This window comes from Onychostruthus taczanowskii, unplaced genomic scaffold, assembly GCF_017590055.1.
Source record: "Onychostruthus taczanowskii isolate IOZ18803 unplaced genomic scaffold, ASM1759005v1 scaffold340, whole genome shotgun sequence".
Classification (NCBI taxonomy): domain Eukaryota; kingdom Metazoa; phylum Chordata; class Aves; order Passeriformes; family Passeridae; genus Onychostruthus; species Onychostruthus taczanowskii.
This window is the reverse complement of record NW_024500795.1, coordinates 1,596-14,841: the sequence shown is the minus strand read 5'-3', so window position 1 is coordinate 14,841 and position 13,246 is coordinate 1,596. Positions and strand designations below refer to the sequence as shown.

General features: G+C 45.4%; 2 protein-coding genes across 2 annotated transcripts in view; one reads left to right on the top strand and one right to left on the bottom strand.

Moving 5' to 3' along the window:
- BICRA (BRD4 interacting chromatin remodeling complex associated protein) overlaps positions 1-273 on the bottom strand; it is a 28,566-nt gene extending 28,293 nt beyond the window's left edge. Inside the window, exon 1 of the mRNA XM_041411129.1 lies at positions 98-273. The gene's annotated coding sequence lies outside the window, so the exon portion shown is untranslated. The remainder of the gene's footprint in view (positions 1-97) is intronic.
- Positions 274-763: 490 nt separating this feature from the next.
- Positions 764-13,246, top strand: part of LOC121339389 (alpha-soluble NSF attachment protein-like) — a gene marked incomplete at its 3' end in the record, with an annotated part of 13,298 nt that continues 815 nt past the window's right edge. Inside the window, exons 1-5 of the mRNA XM_041411132.1 lie at positions 764-969; positions 2,990-3,134; positions 5,480-5,526; positions 7,051-7,128; positions 10,555-10,610. Coding sequence (XP_041267066.1) covers positions 802-969; positions 2,990-3,134; positions 5,480-5,526; positions 7,051-7,128; positions 10,555-10,610 — 494 coding nt within the window. The remainder of the gene's footprint in view (positions 970-2,989; positions 3,135-5,479; positions 5,527-7,050; positions 7,129-10,554; positions 10,611-13,246) is intronic.

The following is a 13,246-nucleotide window of genomic DNA, read 5'->3' as shown; positions in this document are numbered from 1 at the left end:
CGGGGGGGGGAGGGGCGCGGCCGCGCTGTCGCCGCCGCTGTCGCGACAGAGCCGCGATTCGGGGCCGATTCGCGGCTTTTTTGTGTGGCGGACTCACCGTGAGGCCTCAGCGGCGCCCGGCGCGGGGTCTCCCAGGCGCCCCCGCACGGGCAACGCCGCCAGGACCCCGCCGGGCCCCGCCGCTTAGGGGTTCGCGGCGATGCCTGATCGCGGCCGCCACTCCGTCGGCGCTCGCCGCGCGCCGGAAAGGACGGGGAGGGGACGTGGAAGGCTTGGGGGGGTTTAACGGGACTCCCCCCGCTCGGTACCGGGCCCCCCCCGGGAAAGTACGGGGAGGAATTGATTAGCATAAACCGCGCCCCCGGACAGGCATTAGAATAGACACGCCCCCGCGCTGGCGCCTCAGCGGCCAAGCCCCCCCCTGAGGGACCTCTCATTAGAATAAGCCACGCCCAGCAGGGTGGATATTAGCATAAACCACGCCCCGAGGCGCAGCGCGCCAGCCCTGTGGCTCTCATTTACATAAACCACGCCCCATCACAAAAACAGCGAAAACCCCGTACTCTGAATTTACATACCCCACGCCCTGACACGCTGTAAATTATCATAAACCACGCCCCCAAACCTGAGTTACGCTCGGCCCCGTCGCGCGTCCTAATTTGCATAAACCCCTCCCACACGCTTTCTTTTTCAGTCCTCCCGCCCGCCAGGGAGCGCTGCGGATTCGCGGCTGCTGCGAGGGGGCGCTCCCCGTCACGTGACGCGGCGTGGGGGGTCACGTGGGACGGCGGCTCGGCCGTCATGGCGGCCATGGCGGCGGAGAAGGAAGCGGAGGCGCAGCGGCTGCTGAGCGAGGCGGAGCGGAAGGTCCGGGGGGCTCAGTCCTTCCTCGGGGGCCTCTTCGGGTGCGTGCGGGCGGCGCGGGCCGGGCGGCGGCACCGGGGAGGCCGCGGGAGCCCCGGGGGGACGGTGGGGAAGCGGGGAAAAGGCGGCCGGAGGGGGAAAAAGGGGAATTGGGGGGGTCCTGAGGGGAATTTGGGGATTTTCCTGAGGGGAGCGCCCGGAATTGCCCAAATTCCCCTTTTCCCACCCCGCTTCCCTCCCCACCCCCCAGAATTCCCATTTTTCCCAGAATAATTCCCATTTCTCCCCAATAATCCCCATTTTTTTCCCATTTTCCCCAATAATTCCCACTTTTCCCCCATTTTTCCCCAACAATTCCCATTTTTGGGGGGAAATGGGGGGAAAATGGGAATTTTTTTTGGGAAAAATGGGATTTATTCTGGGAATTACTGCAGGAAAAAATGGGAATATTGTGGCAATTATCCTGGGAATTATTTTGGGAAAAAAAATGGGAATTATTCTAGAAATTATTGGGAATGATCCCAAGGAAAAAGGGAATTGTGGTGAGAATTATTCCAGGGAAAAAATGGGATTATTCTGGGGAAAACTGGGAATTGTCCTGGGAATTCTGGCAGAGCAAACAGCAGCCCCGTCATTAACCCATTAATTCCATTAATTCTCATTAATTCCCAATTAATTCATGCTGTTAATTCCATATTTTTCCCTGTTAATTCCACGTTTTTCCCCTGTTTATTCCGTGTTTATTCCACTTTTATCCCACTTTTTTCCCTCTTTTCCAGAGCAAACACCAACCCCATCACTACCCATTAATCCCCATTAATTCCCATTAATTCCCAATTAATTCCTGCTGTTAATTCCATGTTTTTTCCCCTGTTAATTCCATGTTTTTTCCATGTTTATTCCGTGTTTATTCCACTTTTATCCCACTTTTTTATTCCACTTTTTTCCCTCTTTTCCAGAGCAAACACCAACCCATCATTGCCCATTAATTCCATTAATCCCCATTAATTCCCAATTAATTCCTCCTGTTAATTCCATGGTTTTTTTCCTGTTAATTCCACGTTTTTCCCCTGTTTATTCCCTGTTTATTCCACTTTTATCCCCCTTTTTTCCCTCTTTTCCAGAGCAAACACCAACCCCATCATTACCCCATTAATTCCATTAATCCCCATTAATTCCATTAATCCCCATTAATTCCATTAATTTCCCGTTAATTCCCAATTAATTCGTGGTATTTTTTCCAATAATTCCCAATAATTATTCCATAAATTCCTGATGTTTATTCCATGCTGTTTATTCCGTGTTTATTCCACTTTTATCCCACTTTTTTCCCTCTTTTCCAGAGCAAACACCAACCCCATCATTGCCCATTAATTCCATTAATCCCCATTAATTCCCATTAATCCCCATTAACTCCATTAATTTCCCGTTAATTCCCAATTAATTCGTGGTATTTTTTCCAATAATTCCCAATAATTATTCCATAAATTCCTGATGTTTATTCCATGTTTTTTTTCTGTTTTCCTGGTGCAGCTGCAGAGCAAACACCAACCCCATCATTACCTAATAATCCCCATTAATTCCCAATTAATTCCCCATTAATTCCCATTAATTCCTGCTGTTAATTCCATGTTTTTTTCCTGATAATTCCACGTTTTTCCCCTGTTTATTCCCTGTTTATTCCAGTTTTATCCCACTTTTTTCCCTCTTTTCCAGAGCAAACACCAGCCCATCATTGCCCATTAATCCCCATTAATCCCCATTAATCCCCATTAATTCCTGCTGTTGATCCCATGTTTTTCCCATGTTTTCCCCATGTTAATTCCACCTTTTTCCCCTGTTTATTCCCTGTTTATTCCAGTTTTATCCCACTTTTTTTCCTGTTTTCCAGAGCAAACACCAGCCCATCATTGCCCATTAATCCCCATTAATCCCCATTAATTCCTGCTGTTTCTCCCATGTTTTTCCCATGTTAATTCCATGTTTTTCCCTGTTTCCAGAGGCAGGAGCAGCGTTCATGTTTTTAGCCCAGCTGCAGCTGCAGAGCAAACACCAACCCATCATTGCCCATTAATCCCCATTAATCCCCATTAATTCCTGCTGTTTCTCCCATGTTTTTCCCATGTTAATTCCATGTTTTTCTCTGTTTCCAGAGGCAGGAGCAGCGTTCTCCAGGGTAGCCCAGCTGCAGCTGCAGCTCCAGAGCAAACACGACGCCGCCACCAATTTCGTGGACGCCGGGCACGCCTTCAAGAAGGCAGATCCGCAGGGTGGGGGCTGGGAATTCCAGGAATTTTGGGGAATTTCGGGAATTCTGGGGGGTCTGGGGGCGTGGGGGAGGGAATTCCACAAAAATCCCGTCGGATTCCTGGGAAAATCCACGGAAATCTCACTAAAACCTCACTAAAATCCTACCAAAATTCCATTAAAATCCCCCTAAAATTTTCCTAAAATTCTACTAAAATCCCATTAACAATTCCACTAAAATCCCATTAAAATCTCATTAAAATCCTACCAAAATTCCATTAAAATCCCACTAAAATCCCATGAAAATCTCATTAAAGTCCTACCAAAATCCCATTAAAATCGCAGTAAAATTTTCCTAAAATCCCACTAAAATCCCATTAACAATTCCACTAAAATCCCATTCAAATCTCTCTGAAATCCCAGTAAAATCCCACTAAAATCCCATGAAAATCTCTTTAAAACCCCATTAACAATTTTACTAAAATCCCATGAAAATCTCTCTAAAATCCCATTAACAATTCCACTAAAATCCCACAAAAATCTCATTAAAATCCTACCAAAATCCCATTAAAATCCCACTAAAATTTTCCTAAAATTCCACTAAAATCCCATTAAAATCCCATTAAAACCCTACGATCCCATTAAAATCCCACTAAAATTTTCCTAAAATTCCACTAAAATCCCATTCAAATCTCTCTAAAATTCCAGTAAAATTCCACTAAAATCCAATTAACAATTCCACTAAAATCCAATTAATAATTCCATTAAAATCCCATTCAAATCTCTCTAAAATCCCATTAACAATTCCACTAAAATCCCATGAAAATCTCTCTAAAATCCCATTAACAATTCCACTAAAATCCCATTCAAATCTCTCTGAAATCCCATTAAAATCCCACTAAAATCCCATGAAAATCTCTCTAAAATCCCATTAACAATTCCACTAAAATCCCATTAAAATCCCATTAAAACCCTACGAAAATTCCATTTAAAATCCCAGTAAAATGCTCTTAAAATTCCACTAAAATCCCATTAACAATTTCACTAAAATCCCATGAAAATCTCATTAAAGTCCTACCAAAATCCAATTAAAATCCCAGTAAAATTTTCCTAAAATTCCACTAAAATCCCATTCAAATCTCTCTAAAATTCCATGAAAATATCTCTAAAATCTCATTAACAATTCCACTAAAATCCCATGAAAATCTCATTAAAATCCTACCAAAATTCCATTTAAAATCCCACTAAAATTCTCTTAAAATTCCACTAAAATCCCATTCAAATCTCTCTGAAATCCCATTAAAATCTCTTTAAAATCCCATTAACAATTCCACTAAAATCCCATTCAAATCTCTCTAAAATCCCATTAAAACCCCACTAAAATCCCACTAAAATTGCTCTAAAATCTCATTAAAATAAAACCTTTCTAGAAGTCCACTAAAACCCCATTAAATCTCTCTAAAACTCTCCAAAATCCCTTGAAAATTCCCCAAAATCCCCCTAAAATCCCCCCAAAATTCCCTGAAATTTCCAAAACTCCCCCTAAAATTCCCAAAAATCTCCAAAACTCCTCCCAAAAATCCCCCTAAAACTCCCTAAAATCCCCAAAAATTCCCAAAATTCCCGGATTTTCCCTGCTCCTGTGCCCCTCCTCCCTGAGGGGCCTTTTCCCACTTTTTTTCCCACTTTTTTCCCACTTTTTTTCCCCCCTTTTCCCCGGGGATCCCCGAGCTGAGCAGATGGAGCCGAATTCCTGCGGTTTTGGGCTGAATTCCCGGGATTTTGGGCAAAACTCCCAAAGTTTTGGGCTGAATTCCCAGCATTTTGGGCAGAATTCCCAAAGCTTTTGTCAGAATTCCCGGGGTTTTGGGCTGAATTCCCAGGATTTTGGGCAGAATTCCCAAAGTTTACATCAGAATTCCCGGGGTTTTGGGCTGAATTCCCAGGATTTTGGGCAAAACTCCCAAAGTTTTGGCCAAAATTCCTGGGGTTTTGGGCAGAATTCCCAAAGTTTTCGTCAGAATTCTCAGAGTTTTGGGCAGAATTCCCAGAATTTTGGGCAGAATTCCCAGGTTTTTGAGCAGAACTTTCAGCTTTCTGAGCAGAATTCCTGCGGTTTTTGGGCAGAATTCCCAAAGTTTTGGGGGGGTCCAATCCTGATTTTTTTTTGGATTTTAATTCTGGGAACTTCGGGGCTCTGATCCCGAGGATTTTGGGGCTCTGATCCCAAAAAATTTGGAGCTCTGATCCCAAAATTTGGGGTCTAATCCCAACCCCTCATTTTCCCTTTTCCCCCCATTTTCCCCCTCATTTTTCCCTCATTTTTCCCAATTTTTCCCAATTTTTCCCCAATTTTCCCCTTTTCCAGAGGCTGTCAATTGCCTGCTCCGTGCCATCGAGATCTACACAGACATGGTGAGAGAGAATTCCCAAAATTCCCAAAATTCCCCCCCAGAATTTGGGATTGGGGGGGGTTTCTGTTCCCCCTCCCCCACCCAGCTGCTCCCCTGGGAAATTCCCATTTTTCCATGCAACATTCCCATTTATTCCCTCAAAAATTCCCATTTTTCCCTTGAATATTCCTCTTTTTCCAAAGATTTTCCCATTTTCCCCTGAAAAATTCCCATTTTTCCTGGGAAGTTTCCATTATTCCATGGAAAATTCACATTTATTCCATGGAATATCCCCCTTTTCCCTGGAATGTTCTCATTTTCCCTGGAATATTCCCATTTTTATCCCCATTTTTCTTCTATTTTTATCCCCATTTTTATCCCCATTTTTTCTTGGAATATTCCCATTTTCCATTTTTATCCCCAGTTTCCCATTTTCATTCCCATTTTTCCCATTTTTATTCCTATTTCCCCATTTTTTCCCCAATTTCCCATTTTTATTCCCATTTTTTCCCCAATTTCCCATTTTTACTCCCATTTTTTTCCCCATTTTCCCATTTTTCCCCAATTTCCCATTTTCATCCCCATTTTTCCCCAATTTCCCGTTTTTATTCTCATTTTCATCCCCAATTTCCCATTTTCATTCCCATTTTTCCCATTTTTATCCCAAATTTACCATTTTTATTCCCATTTTTTTCTCCATTTTCCCATTTTTTCCCCAATTTCCCATTTTTATTGCCATTTTCATTCCCAATTTCCCATTTCCATCCCCATTTTTCCTCAATTCCCCGTTTCTGTCCCCGTTTCCCCCCATTTCCATCCCCAATTTCCCATTTTCATTCCCGTTTTTCCCCAATTCCCCGTTTCTGTCCCCATTTCCATCCCCAAATTTCCCATTTTTATTCCCATTTTTCCCCAATTCCCCGTTTCTGTCCCCGTTTCCCCCCATTTCCATCCCCAATTTCCCATTTCTATCCCCAATTTCCCATTTTTATCCCAAGTTTCCCATTTTTATCCCCAATTTCCCATTTTTATCCCAAGTTTCCCATTTTTATCCCCAATTTCCCATTTTTATCCCAAGTTTCCCATTTCTATCCCCAATTCCCCATTTCCATCCCCAATTTCCCATTTCCATCCCCAATCTCCCATTTTCATTCCCGTTTTTTCCCCAATTCCCCGTTTCCGTCCCCATTTTTCCCCAATTTCCCATTTCCATCCCCAATTTCCCATTTCCATCCCCAATTTCCCATTTCCATCCCCAATTTCCCATTTCCATCCCCAATTTCCCATTTTCATTCCCGTTTTTCCCCATTTCCCCGTTTCTGTCCCCATTTCCATCCCCAATTTCCCTTTTTTTTCCCCAAATCCCCGTTTCTGTCCCCGTTTCCATTCCCCATTTCCCATTTTTATCCCCAATTTCCCATTTTCATTCCCGTTTTTCCCCAATTCCCCGTTTCTGGCCCCATTTCCCCCCATTTCCATCCCCAATTTCCCATTTTCATTCCCGTTTTTCCCCAAATCCCCGTTTCCGTCCCCGTTTCCCCCCCAGGGCCGTTTCACCATCGCGGCCAAGCACCACGTCTGCATCGCTGAGATCTACGAGAGCGACCTGCTGGACATCCAGAAGGTGCCGGGGCAGCGTTCCCAAAAATCCCCAGAATCCCGGGAAATCCCGGGAAAAATACCGGGAAAATCCCAGGAAAAAAATCCCGGGAAAATCACGGGAAAATCCTGGGAAATCACGGGAAAAAAATCCCGGGAAAATCACAGGAAAATCCCAGGAAAATCACGGGAAAATCCCAGGAAAAAAATACCGGGAAAATCACGGGAAAATCCCGGGAAATCCCGGGAAAAAAATCCTGGGAAATCACAGGAAAAATCCCGGGAAAAAAATCCTGGGAAAATCACAGGAAAATCCCAGGAAAAAAATCCTGGGAAAATCGCAGGAAAAATCCCGGGAAAATCACAGGAAAATCACGGAAAAATCGCAGAAAAATCACGGGGAAAATCACAGGAAAATCACGGAAAAAATCCCGGGAAAATCCCGGGAAATCCCGGGAAAAAAATCCCGGGAAAATCACAGGAAAATCCCAGGAAAAAAATCCTGGGAAAATCGCAGGAAAAATCCCGGGAAAATCACAGGAAAATCACGGAAAAATCGCAGAAAAATCACGGGGAAAATCACAGGAAAATCACGGAAAAAATCCCGGGAAAATCCCGGGAAAAACCCAGGAAAATCATGGGAAAAATCCTGGGAAAATCGCAGAAAAATCCTGGGAAAATCACAGGAAAATCATAGGAAAAAAAATCACAGGAAAAATCCTGGGAAAATCACAGGAAAAATCCCAGGAAAATCACAGGAAAATCCCGGGGAAAATCACAGGAAAATCACAGGAAAAAAATCCCGGGAAAATCACAGGAAAAACATCCTGGGAAAATCACAGGAAAAATCACGGGAAAATCACAGACAAATCCCAGGAAAATCACAGAAAAATCACAGGAAAAATCCCGGGAAAATCACAGGAAAATCACAGGATAAATCACAGGAAAATCCCGGGAAAATCACAGAAAAATCCCAGGGAAAATCACAGGAAAAAAATCCCGGGAAAATTACAGGAAAATCACAGGGAAAAAGCCTCAGAAAAATCCTGGGAAAGTGTGGAAAAATAAAAAAAAAATCCTCAAAAAATCACGGAAGAATCTGAGAAAATCCTAAAAAATTCCTGCAGAAATCCCTAGGAAAATTCTGGAAAAATCCTCAAAAATCACAGAAAAAATCCTGGAAGAAAATCAGAAAAATCACAGGAAAAATCCCCAGAAAAATCCTAGGAAATGGTGGAAAAATAAAAAAAAGCTTCAAAAAATCATGGGAAAAATCCAGGAAAATCCCAGAAAAAAAAAAAAAAAACCCGGAAAAATTCCCCGAAAATCTTGGAAAAAATCTGGAAAGATCCCGAAAAAAAAAAAAAAAAAAAAAAAAACCTGGAAAAATTCCACGAAAATCTTGGAAAAAATCTGGAAAGAAAAAAAAAAAAAAAAAAAAAAAATCCTGGAAAATCCCTGGGAAAATCCTGGGAAAAAAATCACAGAAAAACTTCCTGGGAAAATCCTGGAAAAATCTTCAAAAAATCCCAGAAAAATCCTGCAAAAATCCCCCACAAATCGCAGGAAAAATCCCCAGAAAAATTCTGGGAAAATCCCAGAAAATAATCTGGGAAAATCCTCAAAAAATCCCTGAAAAATCCAGGAAAATCCTAAAAAAATCCTGGGGAAATCCCTAAAAAGTCTGGGAAAAATTCACAGAAAATCTCAGAAAAATCCCCAGGAAAATCCTGGGAAAATTCCGAGGAAAATCCTGGAAAAAAAACCCACAAAAATTTTGGAAAAAAACCTGGAAAATTTCTGGGAATTTGGGAGATTTTTCTGGGATTTTTCCAGGATTTTTTGGGACTTTTCTGGGAGGTTTTTTTTTTAATTTCTTTGGGAATTTTTTAAAAATTTTTTCTGGGAATTTGGGTTTTTTTCTGGCATTTTTCTGGGACTTTCCCTGGATTTTTTTTTTATTTTTTCCGTGATTTTCCCGAGATTTTCTGGTATTTTTGGGGGATTTTTCTGGGAATTTTCCAGGATTTTCCCCGGATTTTTTTTTTTTAATTTGGGGATTTTCCAAGGATTTTTTTTCTGGGATTTTTGGGGGTTTCTCTGTATTTTTCTGGGATTTTTCTGAGCTTCCCCCCGGATTTTTGGGGGATTTTTCCGTGATTTTCCTGGGGATTTTTCTGGGATTTTTCCAGCATTTCTGGGATTTTTCCAGGAATTCCTGGGAATTTTCCAGCATTTCCTGCCCCCAGCAGGAGCAGACGGAGCGGGGGCGGCCCCGGAGCCGCCGGAATTCCAGAACTTTCCAGGAGGGGGGAGGGGCAGGGATGGAGAATTCCAGGATTTCAGCTCCTGTTCCCTCCTGGGATTTATCCTGGAATTTTGGGGCTTTTATCCCAATTTTATTCTGTTTTTATCCCTTTTTATATCCTGTTTTAATCCCTTTTTTTATCCTCTTTTTTACCCCATTTTTATCCCATTTTAATCTATTTTTTTATCCCATTTTCACCCCATTTTTATGCCTTTTAAATCCTGGTTTTAGCCCTTTTTATCTCATTTTTACCCCCTTTTAATCTATTTTTCCCATTTTTATTCCTTTTTAATGGAATTTTTTATCCCTTTTTCACCCCATTATTACCCCATTTAAAATTTATTTTTACCCCATTTTTATCCTTTTTTATCCCATTTTTATCCCCTTTTTATGGAATTTTTTATCCCTTTTTAACCTTATTTTAAATTAACTTTTCATCCCATTTACATCCTGGTTTATCCCATTTTCATCCCATTTTTATTCCTTTTTTTGGTTTTTTTTTTTTAATTACTTTTCCAAGTTTTCCCAGGATTTTTCTGGGATTTTTTTCTAGAATTTTCCCTGGGATTTTTCAAAGATTTTCCAGCATTTTCCTGGGATTTTTTTTTTTCCTGAGATTTTTTCCAGCATTTTCCGTGATTTTTTTTCCTGGGATTTTCCCCTGGATTTCTCTGGGATTTTTTTCTAGAATTTTCCCTGGGATTTTTCAAAGATTTTCCCAGGATTTTCCTGGGTTTTGCCTGGACCTTTGTGGGATTTTTTTCCTGGGAACTTTCCAGGCTTTTCCCAGGATTTTTCTGTGGTTTTTTTTCCGGGTTATTTCCAGATTTTTCTGGGATCTTTTTGGGTTTTTCTGGGATTTTTGGGTGGTTTTTTCCACAATTTTCCCAGACTTTTCCTGGGATTTTCCTGGAATTTTTCCCAGATTTCCCCAGGATTTTTTCCCGTGTTTCCCCAGGATTTTCCTGGGATTTTCCCCGGGATTTCCCGCAATCTTTTGGGTTTCTTGGGATTTTTTTCCGGATTTTTCCGGGTGGATTCCGTCTCTCCTGGCTGTTTTGGGGGATTTTTTTGGGGATTTTTTGGGATTTTTGGCCGAATTTTCCTGAATTTTCCTGAATTTTCCCGATTTTTTCCCCCCAGGCCGTGGCGCACTACGAGCAGGCGGCCGATTACTACCGAGGGGAGGAATCCACCAGGTAACGGATCCCAGCGGATCCCAGGGAATCCCAGCGGATCCCGGCGGATCCCGGGGAATTCCAGCAGATCCCGGGGATCCTGAATCCCAGCAGATCCCACGGGATCCAGGCCCAGATCCCGGGGGATCCCAGGGGATCCCAAATCCCAACAGATCCCGGGGATCCCAATGGATCCCAGAGGATCCCAACGGATTCTGGGGGATCCCAAACCCAAATCTCAACAAATCCTTGAGGGATCCCAACAGATCCCGGGGAATCCACGCAGATCCCACGGGATCCAGACCCGGATCCCAAATCCAGATCCCAACAGATCCCGGGGAATCCATGCAGATCCCACGGGATCCAGACCCAGGTCCCAACAGATCCCGGGGATCCCGAATCCCAGCAGATCCCATGGGATCCAGACCCAGATCCCAACAGATCCCAGGGAATCCCAGCAGATCCCATGGGATCCAGACCCAGGTCCCAACAGATCACAGGGGATCCCAAATCCAGATCCCAACAGATCCCAGGGGATCCCAAATCCAGATCCCAATGGATCCCGGGGAATTCCAGCAGATCCCGGGGATCCCGAATCCCAGGGGATCCCAGGAGATCCCAAATCCGGATCCCAACAGATCCCGGGGATCCCAATGGATCCCAACGGATTCTGGGGGATCCCAAATCCAAATATCAACAAATCCTTGAGGGATCCCAGCAGATTCCAGGGGATCCCAACAGATCCTGGTGGTCCCAAATCCCAACAGATCCCGGGGATCCCAATGGATCCCAACGGATTCTGGGGGATCCCAAATCTCCACAAATCCATGGATCATCCCAAATCCAGATCCCAGCAGGTCCCAGGGGATCCAGAGAGATCCCAAATCCAATCCCAAGGGATCCCGGAGGATCCCAGATCCAAACCCCAACAGATTTCGAGGAATCCCCACAGGTCCTGGGAATCCCAAATCCCAGCGGATCCCAAGAGATCCCAGTGGTTCCCAAATCCAGATCCCAGGGGATCCAGAGAGATCCCAAACCCAATCCCCGGGGATCCCAGAGGATCCCAGATCCAAACCCCAACAGATTTCGAGGAATCCCAAATCCCAGCGGATCCCAAGAGATCCCAGTGGTTCCCAAATCCAGATCCCAGGGGTTCCAACGCATCCCAGAGGATCCCAACGGATTCTGGGTGATCCCAAATCTCCACAAATCCTCGAGGGATCCCAAATCCAGATCCCAGGGATCCCAACAGATCCCGGGGGATCCCAAATCCCAGCGGATCCCAAGAGATCCCAGGGGATCCCAGGCCCAAATCCCGGCAGATCCCGGGGATCCCGACGGATTTTTGAGGGATCCCAAATCCCAGGGGATCCCGATGGATTTTTGGGATCCCAGATCCAAACCCCAACAGATTTCGAGGAATCCCCACAGGTCCTGGGAATCCCAAATCCCAGCGGATCCCAAGAGATCCCAGGGGATCCCAAATCCAGATCCCAGGGATCCCAACAGATCCCGGGGGATCCCAAATCCCAGCGGATCCCAAGAGATCCCAGGGGATCCCAGGCCCAAATCCCGGCAGATCCCGGGGATCCCGACGGATTTTTGAGGGATCCCAAATCCCAGGGGATCCCGATGGATTTTTGAGGGATCCCAGACCCAAACCCCGGCAGATCCCAGGCCCAGATCCCAGCAGATCCCGGGGATCCCGGATCTGAGCCCCAATGGATCCCACGAGACCCCGACACAGATCCCAGGTTCAACCCCCAACGGGTTCTGGCAGATCCCGGGCCCAGAGGATCCCGATGGATCCCAGCTGATCCCGACCCGGGTCCCAAAGGGTCCCAGGCGGGTCCTAGCAGATCCTGAGGGATCCCAACTGATCCCAAGCTAAATCCCAATGGATCCCGACAGATCCTGGGGGATCCCAAATCCCAGCAGGTCCCAGCTCCAGATCCTGAGAGATCCCAACGGATCCTGGGATTCCAAATCCCGATGGATCCCGGGGATCCCGACCCTGAGTCCCAGTGGATCCCAGAGGATCCTGACCCAGATTCCAGGGGATCCCAGACCCCAATCACGAGGGATCCCGGTCGATCCCAACCCAGATCCCAACAGATCCCAGTGGATCCCGACCCCCCAACCCCTCGGTTCCCAGTACATCCCAACAGATCCCAACCCAAATCAAAAAGGCTTCCAGTAGATCCCAGCTCTGGGTCCCAGTTGGTCCCGAGGGATCCCAACGGGTTCTGACCCGTCCCAATGGATTCTGACCCAAATTTCAGTGGATCCCTGGGGATCCCCAAAGGATTGGGAGAGATCCCGACCCCAAATCCCAACCCAAGACCCAACGGATCCCAGTCGGTCCCAACCCGGATCCCACCAGGCCCTGGAGATCCCAGCGGATCCCAACCCGACCTACAAAGGGTCCCAGTGGATCCCGGATCTGGGTCCCGGTTGATCCTGAGGGATCCCAACAGATCCCAACGGGTTCTGACCCAAATTTCAGTGGATCCCTGGGGATCCCAAATGGATCGGGGGATCCCAAATGGATCCTGAGGGATCCCAGCTCCAGGTTTGGGTTGGGATCCATTGGGATCCACTGGGGTCCATTGGGATCCATTGGGATCCATTGGGATCTGGGGGGGGGGGGTGGG